The sequence below is a fragment of the Ursus arctos genome, chromosome X (assembly GCF_023065955.2).
Source record: "Ursus arctos isolate Adak ecotype North America chromosome X, UrsArc2.0, whole genome shotgun sequence".
Lineage (NCBI taxonomy): Eukaryota > Metazoa > Chordata > Mammalia > Carnivora > Ursidae > Ursus > Ursus arctos.
In genome coordinates this window covers 19,385,695-19,413,073 of record NC_079873.1, presented here as the reverse complement: position 1 = coordinate 19,413,073, position 27,379 = coordinate 19,385,695, and the positions used below count along the sequence as shown (strand labels likewise).

At 39.9% G+C, this 27,379-nt stretch overlaps 2 protein-coding genes across 4 annotated transcripts in view; one reads left to right on the top strand and one right to left on the bottom strand.

Annotated features, from left to right (window-relative positions):
• Positions 1-27,330, bottom strand: EIF2S3 (eukaryotic translation initiation factor 2 subunit gamma). Of its 2 annotated transcripts, none has more exons than XM_048213459.1 (13): positions 27,257-27,330; positions 16,630-16,891; positions 16,017-16,080; positions 14,720-14,847; positions 14,510-14,631; positions 12,578-12,672; positions 10,998-11,156; positions 9,424-9,558; positions 7,722-7,816; positions 7,229-7,373; positions 5,684-5,853; positions 5,237-5,409; positions 1-427 (listed from the first exon to the last, which is right to left on the bottom strand). In XM_048213459.1, the coding sequence occupies exons 2-13, from the start codon at positions 16,843-16,845 to the stop codon at positions 364-366; spliced, it is 1,566 nt and encodes a 521-aa protein (XP_048069416.1). In that variant the 5' UTR covers positions 16,846-16,891; positions 27,257-27,330; the 3' UTR covers positions 1-363. The 2 variants fall into 2 exon arrangements, with proteins under 2 accessions (XP_048069416.1, XP_057166609.1); XM_057310626.1 differs by lacking the exon at positions 27,257-27,330 and adding an exon at positions 17,144-17,246.
• The window catches only part of KLHL15 (kelch like family member 15), a 34,733-nt gene continuing 34,404 nt past the window's right edge, over positions 27,051-27,379 (top strand). For both annotated transcript variants that reach the window (XM_057310620.1, XM_026480179.4), the window contains exon 1: positions 27,051-27,138. The gene's annotated coding sequence lies outside the window, so the exon portion shown is untranslated. The remainder of the gene's footprint in view (positions 27,139-27,379) is intronic.

Below are 27,379 nucleotides of genomic sequence, written 5' to 3'. Positions count from 1 at the left end.
TTAAGAAGAAAACCTTTATTTGAAACAGGTCTGTTGGTATATGTGCTACAGAAAAGGCTGGTTGTAGCAAACAGTTTCACTTCAAACCTGCACTGATGTATAAATTAGACATTATTTGGGAATGACTAATGTCTGCTAAAATGTAGATTCCATCCAACGTTATGCCAATTTTTACATTTACTGTAGATCCTATTTTAGCACTAGAGGTTAAATTTTCATCAACAAAAAACGAGAATAACCTTACAGCTACCACTAAGGTAATGAGCTGTGAGATTAATTTCCCAGTATTGCTTTGAAAATATACCCCTAGGTTGTAAAGAGAAATTCCGACTCTATCCAAATGTATGATTTCACTGGAATTCTTCAGTCATCATCTACTGTTGGCTTGATTGTCACTCCTCTTCTTATTTGACCCCAACCAATTAAACTGCAAAAAGAAAATTTTAAAAACCATGAATTTTACACCCATTTCATTATCATTACCACACAATCATATGACATAACTGGTTTTACTTGCCTATCTGCTAAATTTGAATATTCCCAAAACCTGCTGCTCCAGTAAGAAAGCTCACACTTTCTTCTTAGATCCTCAGACCCGCAAAGATGGGCCTAGCCAAAATGAATGACCAAAAGAGCAAACAAAAAGTTGCTACTACAGATATGCTTGTCTTCACTCTATCGAAATAATACTCACCCCTCCAGAACCACCAGAGCCTTCCAGTCCACCTAAGGAATCATGCTGATACATAATCTACCACAGTCTGATTTTCTAAAAAAATCTCATTTTCTATCCTTTTCTCCTTGAAAACAATGCATTTTTACCATTCACAACACTCAAAAGATCACAAAGGATTTAGCATGACCGTGGCAGGTAAAGAAAATTAAGAGAAGTAGAAGAACGTATAGTTTATTAGCAGATTACTCTCAATAGCAGAGGGACCTCTGCTCCCTCTTTCAATATTTGCTCTAATCAATGACCAGGCTGGATTGCTACCTCAACAATAGCTTCTAGCACAAAACCCATCTAAACATGGGGTAAAACCATAATCCTAAGGAATGTAAAGATCATTCAGATGGTCTCATTTAACAACCTTAACATACTTGCTAATTTTTTAAAATCTATTTTTTTATTTCAATTTTTTTTTATTACTGAAGTATAACTGACATACAATATTATATTGGTTTCAAGTGTACATAGTGATTTGACAATTCTACATATTACTCAATGCTTACCATAAGTGTACTCACCATCTGGCACCATATATTAGAATATTATTGACCATGCTCCCTAAAGTGTACTTTTCATTTCCAGGACTTATTTATTTTATAACTGGAAGCCTTAATCCCTTTCACCTATTGTAATCATCCCCTACCCACCTCATCCCGCCCACCAGAAACCACCAGTTTCTCCTCTATATTTATGAGCCTGTTTGGTTTTTAGATTCTATGAGTGAAATCATACAGTATTTATCTTTCTCCAAACTTATTTCACTTAGCATAATACCCTCTAGATCCATCCGTGTTGTCACAAATATCAAGATTTTATGTTTTTATGGCTGAGTAATATTTCATTGTGCATATGTACACCATATCTACTTCATCCAATCATGAATGGACGGACACTTGGCTATTATAACACTGCAATAAACAAATACATACAAATACATACATGCATGTATCTTTTCAAATTAGTGTTTTCACTTTCTTTGAGTAAATACCCAGTAGTAGAATTACTAGATCATATGGTATTTTTAAGTTTTTGAGGAACTTCCATACTGTTTTCCACAGTAGTTGCATCAATTTATATTCCCATGAACAGTGCCTGAGGGTTCCCTTTCCTCCACATCCTCACCAACACTTGTTATTTGACTTTTTCTTTAAAGATTTATTTATTTATTTATTTATTTGAGAGACAGAAAAAGAGAGAGCACAGGGAGGAGGGGCAGAGGGAGAGGAAGAGAGAGAGGGAATCTCAAGCAGACCCCCCTGCTGAGAGTGGAGCCCAACATGGGGCTCGATCTCATAACCCTGAGATCATGAGCTGAGCTGAAATCAAGAATTGGACATCCAACTGACTGAGTCACCCAGGTGTCCCTTTTTGTCTTTTTGACACTAGCTACTCGGAGTGGTGTATATCTTATATCTCATTGTGGTTTTGACTTGTATTTCCCTGATGATTAGTGATGCTATTTTTTGTGTTTGTTGGCCACCTCTATGTCTTTGGAAAAATGTCTATTAAGTGCACTGCCCTTTTTAAAATTGAATTGTTCAGCTTATTTGGTGTGGAGTTGTGGAAGTTCTTTATATATTTTGGATATTAAGCCCTTATCAGATATATCATTTACAAATACCTTCTCCCGTTCAGCAGATTGTCTTTTCATTTTGTTGATGATTTCTTTTGCTATGCAAAAGCTTTATATTTTGGTGTAGTTCCAATAGTTTATTTCTGCTTTTGTTTCCCTTGCTTGAGGAGACATAGCCATAAATATGTTGCTAAAGCTGAAGTCAAAAATTACTGCCTGTTTTCTTTTAAAAGTTTTATGGTTTCGGGTCTCACATTTAGGTCTTGAATTTGTTTTGGGGTATGGTGTAAAAAAGCGGTCCAGTTTTGGAGTGCCTGGGTGGCTCAGTCAGTTAAGTGTCTGCCTTTAGCTCAGGTCATGAGCTCAGGGTCCTGAGATAGAGCCCCAAGTCGGGCTCCCTGATCGGCAGGGAGTCTGCTTCTCTTCCTGCACTTGTGCACATGCGCACTTTCCCTGTTTCAAATAAATAAATAAATAAAATCTTAAAAAAAAAAAAAAAAAGGTGGGTCAGTTTCATTCTTCTGTGTGGAGCTGTCTAGTTTTCCCAGCACCATTTATTGAAGAGACTCTCTTTTCCCCACTGTATATTCTTGCCTCCTCAGTCACAGATTAACCAACCGCATAAGACTGCGTTTATTTCTTCACTGTCCTGTTCCATGGATCTGTTTGTCTATTTTTGTGCCAGTACCATACTGTTTTGATTACTCAAATATAGCTTGAAATCTGGGACTGTGATATCTTCAGCTTTGTACTTTTTGAAGACTGGCTATTTGGGACCTTTTGTGGTTCCACACAAATTTTAGGATCATTTATTCTAGTTCTATAAAAATCCTATGGTATTCTGATAGGAACTGCATCGAATTTGTAGATTGCTTTGTACAGTATCACCATTTCAACAATATTAATTCTTCTAATCTATAAGCATAGTGTACCTTTCCATTTGTTTGTGTTGTCTTCAATTTCTTTCACCAAAGTCTTACAGTTTTCAGAGTATAGGTCTTTCACCTTCTTAAATTTATTCCTGGGAATTTTATTCTTTTCAGAGCAACCACAAATAGAATTGTTTTCTTAATCTCTCTCTCTGCTACTTTGTCATTAGTATATAGAAGTACAACAGATTTCTATACATTAGTTTTGTATCCTGCAACTTTCCTGAATCCATCTATTATTAGTTCTAACAGTTTTCTGGTGGAGTCTTGCTAATTTTTAAGCAAAATCTAGTTTGACGTGGGGCGCCTGGGTGGCACAGCAGTTAAGTGTCTGCCTTCGGCTCAGGGCGTGATCCCGGCGTTATGGGATCGAGCCCCACATCAGGCTCTTCTGCTATGAGCCTGCTTCCTCCTCTCCCACTCCCCCTGCTTGTGTTCCCTCTCTCGCTGGCTGTCTCTATCTCTGTCGAATAAATAAATAAAATCTTAAAAAAAAATTTTTTCTAAAAAAAATCGAGTTTGACGTGGATAGAATCCTCTTATAGTATTAGTGGGCAGACACACACAAAAAATCCTTTTATTTTAAAATCTGTTCTGAGCTAGGAAATGTACCATTCTGAGAATAATACATTCTTTCTTGAATTTCTGAAAGTTTATTATTTAAGCCTATTTTAAAATACCCTGGAAATCAGTGTGTCTTTAATAGCAAATAGTATAATCACATCAAAGAGTAAAATCAAATGACATAAATCACCACAAAGCAGGATTATTTACTTAAAATTCAACCAGAAGTTTAACTCTCTCTAAATTATAGAGTAATAATTCAGATCAATCTTCTGAACAGTAAGTGATGAGAGACCTTCACGGGGCACAGTATCAGGGAAGCCTTAATAAGGGAAAAAAGTAGTAAGCAAAAAACAGAGAGCCTAACGTGATTTGAATAATTATGACAACAATGAGGACCCAGAACAGTGTAATTTAGAGGGTTTGTATGAGACAAAGCAGGAAGAAACATATATATGTAATTCCAGCCAAGAATACATAACCCGAATCTAATCTTAGAAGTATCAGATAAACTCCAACTGAGGAAGAGTAAAAATGTGTTCTTCAAAGAGTCAATGTCAAGTAAGAAAAAAAAAAAAAAAAAAAAAAGCTGAGGAAGTACCCGATTAGAAATCAAAGAGATATATGATAACTAAATGCACTGCATGAGCCTAGACCAGAGGGACTAGAGGACATTATTGGGATAAGCTGTGTAACTGGAATATCAACTATAGGTTTCAGTAATTTATCGATGTTAACTTCTTGAAGCGGTTAATTAAGAGAATGTCCTTGCTTTTAGGAAATATACACCAATGTGTTAAGAGATCAGGAAGTATGATATACACAACCCACTTCTTAAACAGCTGAGAAAAAATTTTACACATATAGAAGAATACACACACACATAAAAATAAACTGTGTATCTGGGAAAAGGGAACAGGAGTTGTGTGCAATTCTTGCAATTTTCTTGTCAAGTTTGAAATTGTTTCCAAATACAAAGTTTTAAAAAGCCAAAGAGAAATAGTGAATTTAAATTCACTGGGTTTTTTTGTAGGTTGTGTGCATCACAAATCAGGGCTAGAAATACAGAGTCTAAGTCATCCAAATAAATAGTTGAGCTAGGGGCGCCTGGGTGGCACAGCGGTTAAGCGTCTGCCTTCGGCTCAGGGCGTGGTCCCGGCGTTGTGGGATCGAGCCCCACATCGGGCTCCTCCGCTATGAGCCTGCTTCTTCCTCTCCCACTCCCCCTGCTGTGTTCCCTCTCTCGCTGGCTGTCTCTATCTCTGTTAAATAAATAAATAAAATCTTTAAAAAAATAAATAAATAAATAAATAAATAAATAAATAAATAGTTGAGCTAAAGCTTCAGCTGTGTTCAAGGTAAAGTGTGCATGCACAAAACCAAGAACTTAAGGGAACTGTGTCTTTTTTATTAGATAGTGACAAAAGCTGGTAAACTTACCGCCAGTGTTTCTCAACTCTTCGGCTAAGAGCAATTTTTTCTCCTACTTCTGTGCACACAGGATTAGTCAAAACGATTTTGCCCAAATCGGCCTTGACTGCACTAACTCTTCCTCCTGTTGACAGGGATCCTATGTTTACCATGAGCACTTCATTCTTAGACAGCTTTTGCACCTAGGAAAATAAATCAAGGAAAGATAAACCCCAGAATCAAGAGAATGCTTTCCAAAAATGACTGCTTATTTTCCTACGTCCTTGCCAACAATAGATATCAGCAATTTTCCATCTCTGCCAACCTAATATGAGACTTTTCAACTTCCTGAAAGTAGAAAGCCAAATTTACTCATCTTTTATCTTAATCCTATGTTAACTATAAAAGAATGAACCTCAAAACTGGTCCTAACATCACTGCCACTTTTCTGAAACAGGAATTACAGAAAGCATTTACCTTTGCTGCTTTCTTGTCTCCTTCAGTGCGTACACCTAGCAGCCGTCTAAGTAGGAAATAGGAGATTTCCAATTCTGTGAAGATCTCCGGTAAAGCTCCAACTGCACCAAGTACTTGTCCCACCATTCTGTCAGCCCGGCACAAAGTGGGGTCAATTTTTGTTCCCACTCCTGATATAAAAACAAGATATATAAAGCCCAACTTATTTTCTAATAAAGTTGCTTACCCACAACTTAGTCAAACAAGTACAGCATATACCAATACATTTTAATACACATTTATATTCTTCTCATACTCATATAATAGCTACACAGGCATGACAAAATACCTGTCTTACCTGAAGAAGTAGAATCATACACCCATGGATTATTTGAGAATAGTCTCTTAATTTAAATTCTAAATAAAGGACAGAGAGGACAGCCTAACTCAAAAATGAGTCTGAATATATTTAATAAAGGTTGAAAAGATACAAAATTCATGACGAGTAATTTGTAGAATATTTGCCTGCCATTTCTACCCAGGAAGGCTGATTAAAAAAATAACTTCAGGACTTCATATATGATTCCTGGGATCCACTTCAAAATATTTTAGCTACATGGGACTCCTGGGTGGCTCGGTCGGTTAAGCAGCTGCCTTCGGCTCAGGTCATGACCCTGAGGTCCTGGGATTGAGCCCCGCCTCGGGCTCCTTGCTCAGTGGGGAGCCTGCTTCTCCCTCTGCCTGCTGCTCCCCCTGCTTGTGTTCTCTCTCTCTGACAAATAAATTAAAAAAAATCTTAAAAAAAAATATTTTAGCGGCATATGAGGAGAGGAAAGGAGATATAAAGAGGAAGCCAGACTGGTAAAGTATTGATAACTGTTCAAGGTGGGTGGTGGCTACATGAGCATTATCATTAAATTACATACAGTAAACTCTTAATTCAGGATAGAAAAGTGAATTATATACCCAAAAATCAGAGAACCAAAAGACAAACTTCTTTATCCAAGAATTTCTTCTTTAATCCAAAGGTACAACATGTCTAATTCTCATTTGAATCTTGTCTTTTTCTGGGTATCTGGTAATACACTAAGTTGTAAGGGACTAGAAAAATCCATAAAATCATCTCAGTACTTGCTAACCAATCGAAGTTATTTTTTTATTCCTACCTCACAGTAAATATGATCTGACAGGATTCAATTGACATTTGTGGGTAACTTTTCATTTGCAAAACACAAAAAGAAACAACTACTCTCTACCACCAAAATTGTGTAGACAAAAAAGTATACTTAATTATTTTAAATGCTGTATCATAAAACTTAATTACTGCTAAAAGGAGTTACTTCATATACTAAACCAAAATGTATCCTTCTTTATCCTTAGAAATAATTTTTACGAACACATGAAACCATCTTATGAACTAAAACCAACAGCTTAACCACATGAATGTTCCCCCACCCAATCAATTATTTAAAATACCCAATTAAAAATCTACAATACATCTTTTTGGGTAATCCTTTTCCCATGAAAAACACCACAAAAATGTAGGGATGAGAGAAAAATCCTTACCGATAAGACCTCCTGGAGCAGCATATTGAAGATCATTATGCTCCGCAAAAAGCGACACAATTTTGGAAAAGATTGGTTTACACATGAGTTTTCCTTCACTATCTTTGGAAACAATACCAGGTCTGACTTCTATCTCCTGGCCCACCTGTAAACGTGTAAGTTAGTAATTAGAATTATCGTGGGATGACACCATTACCACTTACACATCAAAAGTCCTAACAGAAGATGCCCAAACTGAAAAGGCAATTATTTCTCTATGTCGAGGACTGTTACTAAAAAAAAAAAAAAAATGTGGAAGACAGCTTCAAAACCAGAAACGTTCATCCAACTGTTGCTAACTACCTACCACACAAGCCTATCTCCATATAAAATGTGCTCCGTACTCACAAAGAAAAAAATTTTACTTCTCAATTTGGAGTGCCCATACGATTCACCTTATGACTAAGGCAAGGGAAAAACAAAACAAAAACACAACAATCAAAATCCAGTTCACCTTTAATACTCCTTTTAGAATGCTACCACCAGCTACACCACCTTTTAGGTCATCAACTTCACAGCCAGGTTTGTTGACATCAAAAGACCTAATAACTAAAAGAAAACAAAACAAATTAAAGCCAATTCTGCTTGTTTTAACTTTAAAGGAAATATTCTTTACTAAAATAACTTTTCTAAGATAGTAGCCACATAATATTTATACACACAGGGGCGACTTTGTAACAAAATCTATTATCATTACTCCTTTGTTTACTGTAGGCTTGCTTATGATGAAAATAGTGGAAATAAATTAAAAGTTAATTGATAGGGCGCATATTATGGTACATCCATACTATGGAATATCAGCAGGTATTAAAGAATGTTTTGGGTTTTGTGTGTTTTTTTTAAACGATTTATTTATTTGAAAGAGCGTGCATGCATGCTGGGGGGGTGGATGGAGAGGGAGAGAGAAACTTAAGCGGACTCCACGCTGAGCGTGGAACCTGACATGGGGCTTGATCCCATGACCCTGAGATCACTACCTGGGCTGAAATGAAGAGGTGGACGCCTAACCAACTGTGCCACCAAGGCACCCCTAAAAAAGAATGTTTGACCTATAATGTAATGACCTGAAAGGATAACCCACATATACTATTAAAACACACACACACACACACACAATTAGACAAAAATAACACACAGAGTATGATCCCATTTCTGTAAAGTAAAACTAAAACAGGAAACACGTACGTGTTTATATATAATGATGTGAATAAAGAGGAAGATGTGAGACTAATACACACCATTAATTCTGATTACTTCTGGGCTAAGGGGCTAGAAACAAAAGGCAGGGGGACTGTGGACTTCTTTTCTTTATCTGCCTCTGTTTAACTTCTTAAATTAAAATTTAGTTTTAAAACTACAAAACAACTTTAGAACTATATGAGCTGAACTTAGGTCCTGAGAACAGTGACCCTGAACAAGGATATGCATCACAATCACCCAAGAGAACACTTCCCACAATATAAAGGGGGGGCACCAGGTGCAGGCCCAGAGAGGCTCAAATGTCTCTTTTAAAAAGGCTCCTACAGGGGCACCTGGGTGGCACAGCAGTTAAGTGCCTGCCTTCAGCTCAGGGCGTGATCCCGGAGTTATGGGATCGAGCCCCACATCAGGCTCTTCCGCTATGAGCCTGCTTCTTCTTCTCCCACTCCCCCTGCTTGTGTTCCCTCTCTCGCTGGCTGTCTCTATCTCTGTCGAATAAATAAATAAAATCTTTAAAAAAAAAATAAAAAATGAAAAAATAAAAAGGCTCCTACATCTCTGTGTAGGAACCACAAGTTCAGCAAAGTACCAATATTGGTACATTAAATAAAAGCGAAAAGGACATGAAAATCTTCATTAATGGTACAAGGAAAACATTTGTATGAAAGTTCTAATACCCTGTTCCTGACTAAAACATTTTAATTCCATGGAGAATACTATATGACTCCATCTTGATCACATGACGTGGTGACTCTGTCCCTCTTCCAGTAATGCAAACTAGCATTGCCAATACAATCCCAGAATCAAAAAAAAAAAAAAAAAAAAAAAAAAAAAAAAAAAGCTGTATGAAGATTATTATCTCTGCAGAAAGAGAAAGTATAATAAAAACCCTTCAAGGGGAATCACCAGTGTGAAAAAGATCAAATTGAGAGTTAAAGACAAATACTATCACTTACCAATAAGTCGGGGTTCTGAAGTAAAGTCTCGTGGGGGTACTGGAATTTTCTTCACTATGTACTCACAAACAACTTCAATATTGTATTTCAGCTGAGCAGAAATTGGAATAATAGGAGCTCCTTCTGCTACTGTACCTATTCAAAATTCAGAAAGATTAAGATTCTTTAGTTTTACAGAACTTGATCTATGATGCCAAGGGGCACCTGGGTGGCTCAGTCAGTTGAGCCTCTGGCTCTTGTTTCAGCTCAGGTCATGATCTTGGAGTCGTGAGATCGAGCCCCATGTCAGGTTCTGTGCTCAGCAGTGTCTGCTTGAGATTCTCCCTCTCCCTCTTCTTCTGCCTCCACTTCCCTAAAATAAATAAATCTTAAAACAAAAACAAAAACTAAAATAGATGCCTAAACATCCTCACACAAATGCCAGCAACAGGCGCAAAGTGATAATTCTGTTTAGAAAGGTGGCAGTATTCTATTTGCTTTACTCCTGAAAATGAATACTAGTCCCTTTAAGGAAAAAAACTGTTAAAATATATTTACACATATTTACTATACTAAAATGATAATACTGTCTAAAGGAAATAAAATACTAACACTCCTGGGAAAAAGCACGTTACTAGTTTAAAGATTTCTAGTAACATGTAATTAACCTCTCAATAAATGTCAAGGTAAAATTACAGACTCTTTGCTAATCAAAGACTACTGGCTCATAAAGTATTTGCTCCTTATTAATTATATGTCAAACAGGTTGGTCAAAGAAATGGACCAAACATAATTAGATTTTAATCAAAATGACTTATTCCTTTTCAATGCGCCAGAACTAGGTTCATGGGAGTCAACCCTTTCAACAAAGGTGAGAGAGAATTGTCAACAATAACAAGCATCATGTCTTCCCTGAAATGAAAAACCCTATGCAACAGAGAAATGAACACTATGATTAAATATATCATTGTCAGTTTCAATGATCAAAGTACTTGGTAAGAATAGTGTTAAGACTTAAGTTTAAAACAAAAAAAGCTTTTATTCATTAAGGAGGACTTTTTTTTTTCTAAACCGACTCATAATTTCCAGAATACAACTTCAGTTCTAACTTTCAGCCAGCAAAAATCTACTTCAGTTTAAACTTCCAATTATAAAATAAGTCACTGGGATGAAATGTATAGGATACTGAATATAGACAATAATATTTTAACAACTTTGTGTGGTAACAGACGGTAACTACATTTACTGTCAGGAACACTGCATAATGTATAGAATTATCAGAACTGTCGAATCACTACGTTGTACACTTGAAACTAATGTTAACAGTATGTCAACTATACTTCAATAAGAAAATATTTTAGATATACATGGATGAAAAAATATATGTTCTTTAGTTTATCAAATTCACAAACATAGATTTCACTAACTGTATCAGGTGGCTAACAAGTAGTAGGTAGAGAAATAAGATATCAAGACACATAAATTTATCTATTTCAGATAGTCTATTATAGTAAAAGTTAAATTTAACATCTGGTATCTGGATTAAATACCTTTCAAAGTGATTCATAGATTTATTAGCGATTATGGCTTCTTACCTTGTACAAACGCAAGGATCTGTTCATACTGTTCTTTAGCCTGACTTTCTTTTACCAAATCAATTTTATTTTGTAGAATCAAAATATGCTTCAGTTTCATGATTTCTATAGCAGCCAGGTGTTCCGAAGTCTGAGGTTGAGGACAAGACTCATTACCAGCTAGATGAGGAAGAATAAAACAGATTCATGAGAATTAACTGGAAATACCCAGAATAGGCAAATCTATAGGGACAGAAAGCAGATTAGTGGTTTCCAGGAACTGGGGGGAAGGTATGGCACAGAGTGACTGCTTAATGGGCATGGGGTATCCTTTTGGGGCAATGAAAATGTTCTGGAACTAGAAAATGGTGATGTTTGTAGAACACTGTGAATGTACTTAATGTCACTGAGTTGTACACTTTAATGTTATAATGGTAAATTTTATTTTATGTGTCTTTTTCTACCCAAACTAATTTACTTGGCATCTAATAAAAGAACTTTTCCATGTCCTAGCCTTACTCCAGGCAGAAGTCCTGGATAACACTGCTAAGTGTCCACCTTTCACCCCACTTCACCCTCTGTGCCTGTGTTCACTAGAGCCTCCGGATCATTTAGCTTTCATCCCTGGTGCTATGCAAGAAGCTTGGAATCAACAAGTTTGGCATCCCAGGGTTGGCTCTTAGCCTTTGCTCAGGTATAAGGTATAGCCCTCTGGCTCTATCCAGTCTTAGAGATGTTTTGGCCCAGTTACTACCAGTAACTACTACCAAAGGGTACTCACTAACAAAGGGAGATAAAAACACTAAATGCATATATAACCAACAGTGTATCATAAAGAAATTGGCATGTTTTGTTGGGCACTCCAACAATCACCTTCCCCAAGCAGTGATGTTGAGCTGTCCTGTATTGTATCTACTTGGCATCCTTTAAAAAAATTATGTCCCATAGATTAAGTGTCTGCCTTTGGCTCAGGTCATGATTCCAGGGTCCTAGGACTGAGCCCCACATCAGGCTCCCTGCTCAGCGGGGAGCCTCCTTCTCCCTCTCCTCCCCGCTCTTGCTCTCTCTTTCTGTCACTATCTCTGTCTCTCAATCGCAAATAAAATCTTTGAAAAAATAAAAATAAAAATTATGTCCCATAGCAATGAAATCTCTTGACAGCTCACATAAGGAAGGTATCACAACCCTAGCTTTGAAAACCCCAATTAGGTCTACACTTCAGCACTCACTATGAATAAGATTTGCATCTAAATAAAACCACTATACATCAACAACTGCAGCACTGAATAGATGTACACTTACACACAAATTAAAAACTAAAATAATAAATCACCTCGTGTGATCCAGGTGGGAAAAATGCACTACTGACTTTAATTTAAAAATATATACTAACCTAAGAATTCTATCAGTCCCACATCTATCTTGTTTAGTATTGTGTGATAGCTAGTAGGCACAGATGTCATCCTGGAAGACATGTTAGCTCCCATTTGTGTCACTCTTAGGTAATGGATATGGCCCTTAATGGCCTTAGTTCCCCTTTAAATATTCCATCTTGGATTTGCTCCACACTGATTTGTCGAAACAAATTCTGATATATTTACCTATCAACAGAAGAGCTGCATCCATCACTGCTGCACCGTTTAGCATAGTAGCCATCAAAATATCATGGCCAGGACAGTCAACAAAGGAAACATGTCTAACAATTAAGAAATGACAATCAGTCCTAAAATCAATCCATATTTCAACAGACAGAAATTCCCAAATCCAATCAAAATGAATATGGTATGGTATGAAATATATACCGGAAACGTCATCAATTTGAAAGCTAAAACAGTGTTAACAGAATGGGCACTGCCATCCGAAAAAATAATTTGCCAAAAATTCCTCCAGCACCTTGAAAAGCTGGAACTGCCAATCTGAAGTAGAGATGGCAGTACTATTTTAGCAAAACTGCTACTTACTGAGAATCACTAGTTTTAAAAAGTGTATACTCAGACTCCTGAGAAACAAACTGAGGGCTTCAGAGGGGAGTGTGGGTGGGGGAATGGGATAGGCTGGTGATGGGTAGTAAGGAGGGCACGTATTGCATGGTGCACTGGGTGTTATATGCAACTAATGAATCATGGAACTCTACATCAAAAACCAGGGATGTACTGTATGGTGACTAACACAATATAATAAAAAAATATTATTATAATAAAAAAAAGCGTATACTCACATTGTCATGATCTAAAACAGGGGTTAGCAAACTAAGGCCCTTAGGCCAAATCTGGCCCATATCCACTCAAGCACCTATTATTTGCATCTGCTTTCGTAACACAAGAGCAGAGATGAGTAGCCTCTTCCCAGAGAACCTATAGCCTGCAAAGCCGTAAATATTTACAATCTGGCCACTTATAAAAAAAAGTTTGTTGATCTCTGATGAGGACCAGAACTAGGGTGAGGCTGAGTGAGATATTTGCCTCAGGTGCAAAATTTAAGGGAGTGCCAAAAAACTCACTAATCAAGATAAATAATACTTAAGATTTTTAAGAAAATTAATGCAAAAAAATTCATGATGCACAAAATATCAAAGGTAACTAATAATGCCATGCTGAACCAAAAATAAAAAGTGATACTGAAGAGGAAAAAAAATCTGTAATTTTGAGTTGTCTTTAAACAAATGATATTCTATTAAGATTTCTTTGCATCAATTTCAAAAAGCACTGCCTCAAAATACTGTTTATCCTGATCACTGAAGTTTTGTGTTTTTTTTTTTTTCTTCTTTAGGATTTCCCCCTCTACATTCTGGGCCCAAGGCAAGGGCCTCACTCACCTCTCCCCAGTCCTAGCCTTGCTCCAATGTAAAATTTCCTTGTGGGCCATCCCCAACCCCATTAACATCACTAGGTAGAAGTCGTCTGTATCCTCTGATAAAGAACCAGGATATGAATCACATTCAGAAACTAGATGGGTAACAAGCCCATGTACTGAAGAGAGGTAATTAAGAATGGGTTTGTTCACCTCCTATCTAAAAAACAGAAACAACATTGTTTAAAAGAAATGTCGGAGGGGCACCTGGGTGGCGCAGTCATTAAGCGTCTGCCTTTGGCTCAGGGCGTGATCCCGGTGTTCTGGGATCGAGCCCCACATCAGGCTCCTCTGCTATGAGCCTGCTTCTTCCTCTCCCGCTCCCCCTGCTTGTGTTCCCTCTCTCACTGGCTGTCTCTGTCAAATAAATAAATAAAATCTTTAAAAAAAAAAAAAAAAAATGTCGGAAGCCCGGCAAAAAGCTTCTCCTATGTCCAATGAGCTGTGTTTCCCTGTATTCCATCTGCTTACATGATACCTTTCCTTTGGAGAACTTGCATGGAAGTATCTAAATTGAGGCTGAAATACTTGACTTTTCAAATTACTGTCATTATAGACAGTAAGAACATTAATAGAAAAAACATTCAATAATTAGTTTCATAATTTCTCAGTTAAATATTTCAAAAAGCACAATCACAAGACAATAGAATATGAAGTATAAAGTGTTTTTTGAAAGAGGTCACCTGACTAATTTGAAATTCCCTTTGGTCCCTGGAATGTCTGTAGGAAACTCATCTGGTGTACTACTTCCACAGGATCTATAACATTCTGGCCGAGGACAACTTGGGTCGTCAAGTTTATAAATCTAAAAATTCCAATGGAAAAAAGATTTGAATTTGTTGTCTGCACATTCAACAATCGAAGTTATTTCTAGTTCCACAGTACAAGCTCACCTTAGCATTAGCATATCCAAGCTTGATTGTAATGTTTCTTTCTAGTTCATTTTTGAACCTGACAGTGTGAACTCCAGAAATAGCTTTTACAACTGTGGATTTCCCATGAGCTACATGACCAATTGTACCTATAGACAAAGTTTAAGAAATTAATTCATATGCATTCAATTACACCAAATACTATTTCAAAAAGCACTGGAGAAGAAAACCCAAAGCTAAAACTCAAGATAAATATCAGCATAAAACCAACAATGACTTCAATTTTTCCTCCTTCATATTCTTTCCTATCAAAACCTTATTCTAATACAGGACCGAATGGAACTTTCCATGTAATGACAATCCCATTCCAAAACTACACTCAAGGGGCGCCTGGGTGGCTCAGTCGTTAAGCCCCTGCCTTCGGCCCAGGGCGTGGTCCCAGGGTCCTGGGATCGAGTCCCAAGATGGGCTCTCTGCTCCGCTGGGAGCCTGCTTCTTCCTCTCCCACTCCCCCTGCTTGTTGTGTTCCCTCTCTCAGTCAAATAAATAAAAATAAATTAAAAAAAAAAAAAAAACCCTACACTCAGTATAGTAAAAGCTATTCATCCTATGTTTCTAATCACATAAAAGACTGCCTTCATTTAAAATAAACACTCAAGAAGAAGATGATAAAATTCTAGATACTAAGGAAATTTCCAGCATAACTAGAGTGAAGTAAACAGGAATGAGTCCTGACACAACCAAAAAGAATCCATAAAAACAGGAAAATAACTCAGGTTTAATTATGGTAATGCTATCAAGGGTAGCATGTATCTTATGACTTCTTAATAACCTGATAGTAGAGCTTTACTTTTAGCTAGATTTAATTATGCCGCTTGTACAGGCTGTCAAATACCCTAAATTTACACTCAGTCAACATACCTTCTCCTCCAAAGTTCTAGATGGCAATTACGGGGGGAAAAAACCCTTCTACTTAATAATCACTTATATACCAAATAAAACTTTCGAAAAGTATGCCCTTGAAATAACCCTGTGTGGCAAGTACCACCACATTTTCACCTCTTCTGCTACATATGACTACATCTTGCCTAATGCTACTAAATTTTTCCTATGTACGTATCTTTTCTTCTCACTTAGACATGAGCTAGGCATGAGCAATATATGCTTCCCACAAAATCCGGCAGTGCTGTACTCACAGAGGCTCAAAGTCTATTTCCTGAATGTCGGCGTCCTCATAAAATTCAGGTAATCACACAAAGGGAGAAGTTAAAATTACTTGTCGAGATCAAGTCAGGTCACCAAGTTATTCTTATCTTACCTATATTAATTGTGGCTTGTCTGCTGATAACTTCGTGTGAAAGTGGCGTCAACTTGGTAACATCCTGAAATGAAACCATTTTTATTTTAAATCGCTGAACGTAAGACAAATCACAACTTTGACTTTATATTTGCTACCCACAGCTTGCCACCATGTGAACAGCTCTCCTCTACTTCTAAAGCACTTCTCCTGCAAAAGCAATATTGTACTCTGATGACTGGGAAGCCCTAAAAGTCCTTCATCGTTACAGAAGACTACACCTTCACTCACTATGGGAGATGTGAAAGCCCGAGACCCTCCCCCCACCCCGCCAACCTTGACAGCATTAGCACCAAGGACGATGTAGATAGTCCTTTCCCAGACCTTTAGAAGCAAAAGCCTTAGTAACGTTTAACACCATGACTTTCCAGCCTAATCCTTCGGGGGCTTGAGGTCCCACAACCTCACTGCCCCACGCACAGCTCGCGGACTTGCCGAGGTGCTGGCGGCGGCACGAGTCTCCCTCCTAACACATGCTCCCGACAGCCTGGCACTGCCTCGTCTCAACTCCTCTCGGGAGGCTCGATCATCCACTTCTGAGTTCGCTCCGAATCCTTGCAGAACGAAACCTTACCAAAGTGGCGAGATCCTGGCGAGAAAGATGCGGCTGCCCCAGAGTCACTCCAGCCTCACCCCCCGCCATCTTGCTCCGAGAGGAAGGAAGTCGCCCCAACTGCTGCCTGACCGAACGCAGGTCCCCTTGCGCGGCGGGGAAGCGGAGGCGGGAAGGCCGACTAGGGCCCACGCCTGGGAAAGGAGGACGGCCGGTACAGCAGGGGCCTCGCTGCATGGACTTCTCTCCGCTTGGGTTTACACAGTGCCTGCTGGAAGACTCACTAAAAAACATGAAGCAATATTTCGGAATCCATTCGTTACAAACCCGATGGATTTTTGTGCAGGCAACGCTGAGGGCAGCCCCAAAAGAAGCCCCCCGCCCCCCCCTTGCTAGGCGGGTGATGCAACCGCCAAGCGCGCTGGCGAGGGAGAAGCCACTTCCGGTTCCCGCGGGGATGGCCGGAAGAATTTCCTGGAACCTGGGAATGTTCTCTGAGGGTGTGAGGACAGACGATGGGGCTGTCCATCTTTACCGATTTCCATAATTTAATAAGGCGAGATGGGCTCGGGGTGCGGCTCGGCTGTAATGGCCACGCTGGCCGCGCTCACGGCTCTGCGCGTCACTGGCGGGCGGCGGGAAGGGCGCCCTCGCGCGGAGGTTTGATGAAGTGGTCAGCGGTCCAGGAGTGGGAAGAGCAAAGTCCCTAAATGGTTCTCAGGGACAGGTTTCTAGGACCTGGGAGGCGGTCCATGGTGGCTCTAAACTGCACAGCGTGGAGTTAGCATAAGATAGAAGCTAGGTTTTGTAAGAACGCCCAAGGAGTTTTTTTTTTTTTTTTAAGCCCATACAGGAAAACTCACTTCTTTAATGGAAAGATTACCACTAAATCGGTGTTTTAAAATGTAAAGACTTCGGGGACTTTACTTTTTTTTCCACGGTGTATCAAAAAGAAGTCGAGTAATTTTTGTTTCTCTCCATGCATTTCTATACTTCCCATGTTTTCTGTCATGAGCAAGTGTTCTTTTCTAGCCAGCAAAAAATGTAAGGAAAGGTGAATAAGAATGTAGATTACCTGTGTTCTTAGAATACTTAAGTAATATTAAAAAGAATATGTTTTCTTTTTTTTTTTAAGATTTTATTTATTTATTTGACAGAGAGAGAGAAAGCCAGCAAGAGAGGGAACACAAGCAGGGGGAGTGGGAGAGGAAGAAGCAGGCTCCCATCAGAGGAGCCTGATGTGGGGCTGGATCCCAGGACTCTGGGATCACGCCCTGAGCTGAAGGCAGATGCTTAACAACTGAGCCACCCAGGCGCCCCCAAAAGAATGTTTTCTATCACATACCTTTTAGGTTACAACAGTTTATCTAACATAGGAAGTTCTATTTCAATAAATGCATTCATTGGTTAAGTGATGGTAGAGACCGTATAATGTATTTGAATGGAGGCATTTAGGGGCGCCTGGGTGGCTCAGTCGTTAAGCAAATGCCTTTGGCTCAGGGCGTGATCCCAGGGTCCTGGGATCCAGCGCCAGATTGGGCTCCCTGCGTGCTGGGAGCCTGCTTCTTCCTCTCCCACTCCCGCCCGGGCTTGTGTTCCCTCTCTCGCTGGCTGTCTCTGTCAAATAAATAAATAAAATCTTTTAAAAAAATGAGTGGAGGCATTTAGTTCCTAAATTTAGGAACTTACAGATTCATAAGTTTATAAATTTAGAATTTATTTTACCTTCTAAATATACCAGCCAATTGAGAAAACCCACTGAGGTGATAAAAATGTAGAAATGTCGAATTGTTGTGCCCTACACCTGAAACTAATGTAATATTGTATGTCAACTATACTTCAATTTTAAAAAATGTTGTTGAACTAGTGGTGATGGTTGTACAACTTTGTGAATATACTAAAAAACAGTGAGTTGTAAGGTGTTGGGAGGTGTAAGAGAGTGAATCTTATGGTATGTGAATTATATCTCAATGAAAAACGAAATTCATTGTTAATAAATAGAACATAATATGCTTCATTGTCAGAAATGTGTACCGAAAATAGAAATGTCAAAAGAAATAATGTTATTAATTAAAAATTATAAATATTGGTGCTGACTTAACAAGTATTAACTTTATTTACCCCTCACAACAATCTGATGAGTTAGATGGTATTATTCCCATTTTTACAGGTGAGGAAACTGAGTCCCTAAAAGATTACATAACATGCCCACAATCCCACAGCTTGTAAGTAGCAGAGCTGGAATTCATAGGCAAGCACAAGTATACTCTTCTTAAAAAGTCAGCTTTGAGGTAAAATTTGCATACCATGAAATCCACCCACCTTAAGTATACAATTCAGTGATTTTTAGTAAATTTACAGAGCTGTGTAACCACAATCGAAATTTTGAATATTTCTGTCACCCCAAAGAGATCCCTCATGTCTATCTGAAGTCAGTCCCCCTTTCCATCTCTGGCCCTAGGCAACCACCAAAGGTCTTTGTCTCTATGTACAATTTCTGGACATTTCATGTAATTGGAATCATGTAATATGTAGTCTTTTGCATCTGGCTTCTTTCACTGAGCATAGTGGTTTTGAGGTTCATCCATGCTCTAGCATCTATCAATAGTAGTTCATTTCTTTTTATTCCTGAGTAAATTCCATCATATGGGCATACCAAGTTTTGTTAATCCTTTCACCAGTTGATGGATATTTGGATTGTTTGCACTTTTGGCTATTGTGAATAATACTGCTATGAACATTGGTGTACAAGTTTTTGTTGTAAATAATGTCCCTATGGACATTTCTGTGCACATTTTTATGAAAACATGTTTTCATTTCTCTTGTAAAATATCTAGTTGTGCAATGGTAAATCTATGTTATCTGATGGTAAATCTATGTTTAACATTTTGTGGAATAAACTTTTCTAAAGTGGCTGTACCATTTTGCATTCCTACCAGCAATCTATGAGGGCTCCAGCTTCTCCAAATCCTCACCAATGCTTGATACTGTTTTTTTCTTTTTATTATAGACATTCTAGTAGGTACGGTTTTCATTTGCATTTCTCTAATGACTACTGATTTTTTGAGCATCATGTACTTACTAGACATTCATATTTTTTCATTGGTAAAAAAAGCTATTCCAGCCCATTCTTAAATTGGGTTGCTTATTTGCTTATTATTGAGTTGCAAGAGTTCTTTATATATTCTGGATACAAGTCTCTATCAGACACATGATTTGCAAATGTTTTCTTCCAGGCGGTCACTTGTCTTTTCATTTTCTTAACGGTACCTCTGAAGAGCAAAAGTTTTTAACTTTGATAAAGTCCAATTTATTTCTTCATTTATGACTCATGCTTTTGGTATCATACTTAAGAACACTTTACCTAGCTCAAGTCCACAAAGACTCCTAGGTTTTCTTCTTAAAGGTTGATAGTTTCAGCTCTTATATTTAAGCCTATGATCTATTTTGAGTTAATTTTTTGTGTAAAGTGTGAGGAAAGGGTTTAAATCCATCCAAAAGTGTTTAACTCTTTTTACATGCGGATATGCAATTGTCCCAGCACTATTTGTTGAAAAGACAATCCCTTCCGTATTGAATTGCCTTGGCATCTTTGTGGAAAATAAATTGACCATAAAAGGGTTTATTTCTGGACTCTCAATGCTGTTCCATTGATCTAGATGTCTGTACTTATCCCAGTACAACACTGTCTTGATTTCTGTAGTTTTTCAGTACATTTTGAAACTGGAAAGTGTAAGTCTTTTAACTATGTCCTTTTTCAAAACTGTTTTGGCCCTCCTAGAGCTTTTGCATTTCCATATAAATGTCAGGATCAGCCTGTCAATTTCTGCGTAAAAAGAAAAAAAAAAAGCTTGCTGGGTTTTTTACATGGATTGTTTTGAGTCTGTAGGTCAGTTTAGGGAGAATCACCATCTTGAAAGTATTGAGGCTTCAATCCCACAGGGCTATCCTGCCTCACCTGCATGTAGCATTCCAATGCCCCTTACCAAAACAGTGCTGCTCCTCTCTCAAGTCACTGGAAAGCATGAAGCTCAGCGGTCCTTTTAGCCAGGCCTGGGCCCTGTTGTTCATGTAATGCTTCCCCTGCTTCTACTTCAGCTACCACCACCCCAAGCTGTGGCAGCCAGAACTGACTTACCTAAAGTCCCTCTCTGCCCTGTATCGACAGACATTTTGTCCCAAGAGAGCTATGTGATCCCTGTTTTTGTTTTTTTTTTAAGAACTTAGTTTTAGAAGCAATAAATAACCTCAGAGCCTGGATTCAATCCCGTCTCTATCCTTAACCACACTCCCCAAACCCTAAAGCTGTGCTTCTGGCAACAGTTATTACTGAAGGCTTTTTTTCACTTCTTTCATTGAGCAAACACCATATAGCAGCTCTTCATTGCTCCCACTCACCTCAACTCTGGCGCTCACACTTAGGATGTGTGTGTGTGTGTGTGTGTGTGTGTATTTGCTTGCACATCTACTGAAATGCAGTGCTTATGAATGTGTGGCTTGTACCTTGAGGCTTCTAAAGTATAGTGTTGCTTTTCATTGATTCATAAAGAACATAAAAATTATTAACTTTGGAGGGAATTTGTTCTTTTTAACATTTTCATTTACAAGGGGGCATTGTCAACATTGTGTTTCAAAGTAAATATATTCCATTAAAATGGTGACATTCATTTCATCTTTTAGAGATAGTGGCTGTTTAACAACTTACAATACTTTTTTATCTGCCTTGGCATACCACATTCTTTGTGTTTACCGGTATCTCACAGGATACTCCTCTATCTCCTTGACAGTTCTCTATCTTTTCCCGGATGACTCCCTAACGGGAGTGCCCCAAGGCCCAGTCCTTGCTCTACTTCATTCAGCCCCCTGGTAATCTCATAAACACCTCAGGAATATGTGGCTTGCAGTGTTGAGGCTTCTGAAGAATAGTGTTATTTTCCATTGTTTCAGAAGGAACACAAAAATGATTAACTTTTTAAACATTTGTTCTTTTTGACGTTTTCATTTTCAAGGGGACATTGTCTACGCTGCATTTCAAAGTAAATCTATTCAGTTAAAATGGCGACATTCACTGCACCTTTTATTGAGGGTGGACGTTTAGCAACTTCTAGTACCTGTCTCTCCAGCTGGTAGCATAGCACACTCTGGTTTCCTACACCAGCTCCCTGTTTTCCTGGACAGCTCCCTCCCCTTGGCGTACCCCCTTCACCTTTCTCCCCCACCACCTTCAAGCCTGTTCCCCTTGAGGTCTTCCCCATCTCAGGAAATGCCAGTTCCATCCTTCCATTCACTCAGGCTGGAAACCTAGGTGACATCCTTAACTCCTCTCTTTCCTTTATTTTTTTTAAAGATTTTTATTTATTGATTTATTTATTTGACAGAGAGACAGCCAGCGAGAGAGGGAACACAGCAGGGGAGTGGGAGAGGAAGAAGCAGGCTCCCAGCGGAGGAGCCTGATGTGGGGCTCGATCCCAGAACACCGGGATCACGCCCCGAGCCGAAGGCAGACGCTTAACGACTGCGCTACCCAGGCGCCCCCTCTCTTTCCTTTATCCCTACATCCAGGAAACCCTGTTGGCTTTACCTTTAGAATATTTGCAGTCTGGCCACTTCCTACAGCCTCTCCTTTAGCCTCTATTCTATTCCGTTGTTAGACAAGTCTCCTTACCCATCTCCCTGCTTCCACGTTTGTCCACTTAAATTTTTAAATAGCCTATTTTATTATTTATGTGTGTGTGTTTCTTTCAGTTTTACTGACATACAGCACTGTATAAGTTGAAGGTGTAAGCATCGTGACTTGGCATAAATATATTGTGAAATGATGACCATGATAAGTTAACATCTATCATCTCATACAGATAGAAGAGGAAAAAATGTTTTTTCCTTGTGATGAGAACTTTTAGGATTTGCTCTATTAGCAGCTTTCAAATATCACATATGGTGGTGTTAACGATAGTCATCATGTTGTACATTACATTATACCTAAACTCTTATTATTTACACAGCAGCCTTAGTGTGAATTATATTGCCTCTCTTAAGAGCTTCCAGTGGTTCCCAATTTCTCCATGGCCAAAGCCCTTAGAGTCGTCTACAAAGCTTTACACAGTCTGGACCTTCACCTCCTTTAAGTCAAATGCAGCCTCCTAACTTGACCATCCCAGTTAAAACTGGAACAGCTCTCCTCCTCAACACTCCTGATCACTTTATCCCGCTGTTTTTTCCTATAGCACTCATCACATGCTAATAAGCCACGTAATTTGCTTACTTATTTTATCACCTCATTTATTAAATCTTTGACATGGCAAGGATTGTCATTATGTTTCGGTCACTGACAGCTCCCCAGTGCTTAGTACAGGGCTTGGCGCACAGTAGGCACTCATAAATACTGATGGCATGAACAAGTAAATTAGCATAGATTAGTATAGATTAGATTACTAGTACATTACTATAGTAAATGAACAATTTATGGAATTACATAGGAGTAAAAATGCAAGATCATTTAATATGTTCGTCAGTATAATAGCATGGTACAGTTGAAAGAGCATGGCATGAGAGGCCACACAGGAGGAGTGAAGCCTTCACTGCCTCAGTCTATACTCAGCAGCCTTCGTGGTTTTTCTTCTTTTCCCTCTCCCCTTCTTGCGTCTGACACTGTAATCCTACTAAATTATCAGCGGTTCTCTAAATAAAGCTGCCTTGCTGCCTCTCCTAGGCCTGAAGAGACTGTGCTGTGGGAGGTCCTTTACTCTCTTCCCTTTCCCCTGGAATTCTTCCCTTTGGACTGAATTTAGAAATTACTGCCTCTGAGAAGCCTTGCTTGACCGTCTCAAGCCCGGATTACATCCCCCTGCCTTTGTGCTCCCTCGCATAGCACCCCATGTTGTCTAAACCTGTCACAGTGTGTTGGGGACTCTGCGACCAAACCTGAATGTTTCTAAACCCTTGTTAGCTGCTGGCCACAAGCACAAGGCAGTTATTTCTCACAACTGCCAGCAGAGAATTGCTTGCTAGGGCTTTATGGATGGAAGTGAAATACGAAGAAGCATTTGGTTCCAGAACGAATCACATTGCTGAGTCCTCTTGGCCATATAGAGGTAAGCTATTCAATTTTCATCAAGGTAACTCCCCACATTGATGAACTAACACAAATGTAAATATTTCAAATATACTCTGTCTCATGGAGGGGGAGTACCCTTTGAAGGTTTTCTGTGTGTGTGCCCACATTCCTTTTAGATGTTTAGGGACCTGGTACTCTCCCAGCTGGGCCCAGGGGATGGGTTTAAAGGCTCACGAGATTGGGGAAGAGAGATGGGACAAACCCTTTCTTAATGGCTACAGATCTGACTTAGAGAAGACATCCCTGTCTAGGGATCTCTAGAAGCCATGTCCTGTTTAAAGAGATTGAAGTTTCCTTGTGATGACCTTAGGTTTTTGCTTTGCTAGAGAACTGGAGGGAGAGTCAAGTTTGTGAGTTGGGAAGTACACGGGGAGAGGTGGAGAAACGTGGAGAGGTGGTGACAGACCAGAAGGCTAGAGATAATAGGAGAGAAACTACAAGGAGCCATTCCAAGTGACAGGTGACCAGCAACAGCCAAGGTGTGTACGCATTAGCCAGGAATCCTCCAAAATTCACGAAGACACGCATTTCCTGTTAGTCATGCAACATAAAAGGCTCAAGTTATTTTAAAAAAAAATTTTTATTTGACACAGAAAGAGAGTGCAAGCGCAAAGCAGGGGGAGCAGCAGAGGGAGAGGGAAAAGCAGGCTCCCCACAGGAGCCCCCTGATGTGGGGCTTGATGCGGGGCTCGTTTCCAGGACCCTGGAATCATGACCTGAGCCGAAAGCAGACACTTAACCGACGGAGACACCCAGGTGCCCCAAAGCTCAAGTTATTCTATTGGGCTGTAAAAAGAACAAACTTTAAAGGCTGGAAAATCTGGGGACTCTCAGATTGCACTTTTTAAAAAAGTTTATTTTTTTAGGAATCCTACACCCAACGTGGGGTTCAAAGTCATGATCCTGAGATCAAGAGTTGCACGCTTCTCCAACTGAGGCAGTCAGGTGCCCCTCAGATTGCATTGTGAAGGTTCCATGTGGTATACACGGACCAAAAAATAATGTTTAGGACAACAGCCACCATCTTGTTGCAATGTGTCAGTTTATAGGTCTTGGTGTGTACTGGCAGAAGTTGGTACAAATTTGGGGGGAGGATGCTGGTGGGCCCTGAGGGACTGAAATGGGCTGGACCTCAACAAGATGCCTTAAAACCCCTGAACAGCTACAGAGCGCCTGTCAAAACAGTGTTCAAGAGGAAAGAGGATGCATATGTAACCTTATCAGAGTTCACTGAAGATACGTCTCTTTGATTCCCAGAGATTAAGGTGGGAGCCAGTTACATGCAAAGTGATTACCAAGACAATTATCTTACTGCAGACTCTGGGTTTCTAAAAAGCCTTGAGTTCTTTAAAAAAAAAAAAAAGTGGGGCAGGGTAAGATTATACAGTATCCTAAACCCTCAGAACCTCCAGGTAGGAACTTCCAACTCTACCATCATTCTTAGACCCAAGCTTCTAGCATGCCCCGGGACATTTCAGCCCACAAGGTAGTGGATTTGAGGAGTATTCTCAAAACACTTAAGTTAGAGGGCTAGGAAAAGACAGCTTCCACTTCCCCCATGGGATTCTACCACTGTGAAAGGATGCCCTCAAGGTATTTGGGAGCTCCCATTACTTTCCAGTAATTGGTGGGAAAAGTAATTGAATACAGGAATTACCTGGAGGAGTTAGTTTATTTAAATGACATGGTTTTACTTTGCTTGGTCTCAGAGAAGCAGAATGCTCCTTATTGTACTAGACCTTTCTATAAAACACTTTTTAAAAAATGAGAGTGAAAGAGGTATCATTGATTAAATAGAACTTTTTTCGCCCTCAGGAATGGACTCTATATAGTAAATATACAGATTGGTGAAAAGACACAGCCCGGTTTCAGAAACAGTATTTTTAAAAAGGACCTTTTGGACACAACGCAATGCCACATATGAGGCCAGGTAATGTCATAAGGGTGTACTAATCACAATGGTTTAGGACATTACTGACTGTAGGTATACGTACCAGCTACACAAAACACAGACACATTTCGGTTCCCACTTGAATCAAGAACCTAAGTGTCTTGACAGGTCAGTGCTACACTATGCAATGTATACCTCAAACTGTATGTTTGTTGGCTGATATACAAAAATCAAAATTCGCCACTTTTTAAATGTTCCAGAATAATGTATGAAAACTCAAATGTTCAAAGTTGAACGTATGCCATATTTTAGGGCTTAACGGTTTTTTAAAGCTCGTTTTATCGTTTAAATCAGAAAAGATAAGCTTATTTCCCTGTTTCCAAAGGATTCAGGTGATTCTCTATTTTTTTCCCACGAACTAGTCTACTTCAGCAAAACAGTACACAGTGTGCTATCTTGGCCTCTTGGGAAACATGACATGTTCAAGTTTGCTAGAAAGAGATAATGATCGCTTTTAGCCACACACCTCACTGTAAATTCATCAGGATATTGGTCTAGAGAGAAAATGGCGGCGGGGGGTGGGGTGGGGGTTGGGGTAGGAGAAATTTCTCAGTTTAGAATTAGAAATGGGCAATGGATGGCTTAATTTTAGTTGTAGAACCACTGGCCTCCAGCTGTGTATTTCTGTCATTTACATGCTTCTCACAAAGATTTCACAATAACAAATTTACAGAACAGTCCTGTGGTGTAGTTTTAATATTCTTAAATCAAAAAAGGCGTTATTTTAAAATAATTAGCTGGAATTCTACGGCCGATTTATTTAAAAAGAATAACCACCCCCAAAATCACTGCTCTCTGAATATTCCTTCTTGCCATCTTATTTTGACGCAAATAGAACAGCGTTTTTAGATCCGACATTTCTGTGTGGTGCAGACACGCCGTTTTCTATGAATTTTCCCACCTCTGGGAAATGCATTTCCGAAACGTGTAATTGTTGTGTAGTAAGCCAAGTGGAACTATGATGCAATAATCCCCTGCAAATTGCCTTACAAAAATGATGTCATTTGGCGCAGATGTAGTCAATTTTATAACAGGTAGCTATGGCAAAGCTTCCTCCCCGTCGTCGCAGATTCCCCCACCCCCACCGTGGTGTTCAAGATGCAAAGACATTTTCCGGGCGTCCCAATCCTCAACTTGTCGAGGGTGGGCGCACCGCAGTAGCTTGAGCCCACCGCTCTTGCAGACTAAGCGGGATCGCTGCAAGAAGACAAGCACCACCGAGCGTTCCCAGCCCCGACGGCGACGCCACGAGGGAAACCGCGTTGGGCAGGGCCCGCAGTGCAGCGCCGGGCCGCATTATTCCCTCGGTGGGGCCCGCCGGCGTGGCCGGCCTGAACGTGGGGCCCCGCGGGCGTGGGACAGCCCTGCCCCCACCCCGCTCCCACACCCGCTCCCGCTCCCCCGGCGCCGGAAGTGACGCGCGCTGGCTGAAACATGGCGGCATTGGCGCTCGACCAGGGGGAAGGTAAACACCCTCCGGGCCGCGGGCCGCGCGCGGGCCCCCTCGAGGCGCCGATGGGGGCCGAGGGCGCCTCCGAGGCCTGCTTTCCAACTCCCATCTTCCCACCCTTCGACCTCCCTACCCGCGTGCCAGGCTTCCGCGTTGCGACGACGGCGCATGGAGCCCCCTGCCGGCGGGCCCCGCCTCCCTGGGCCGGCCCCGGGCGGCTCCCGCGGCCCGCAGGGGGCGCGCGGCCCGGAGCGGC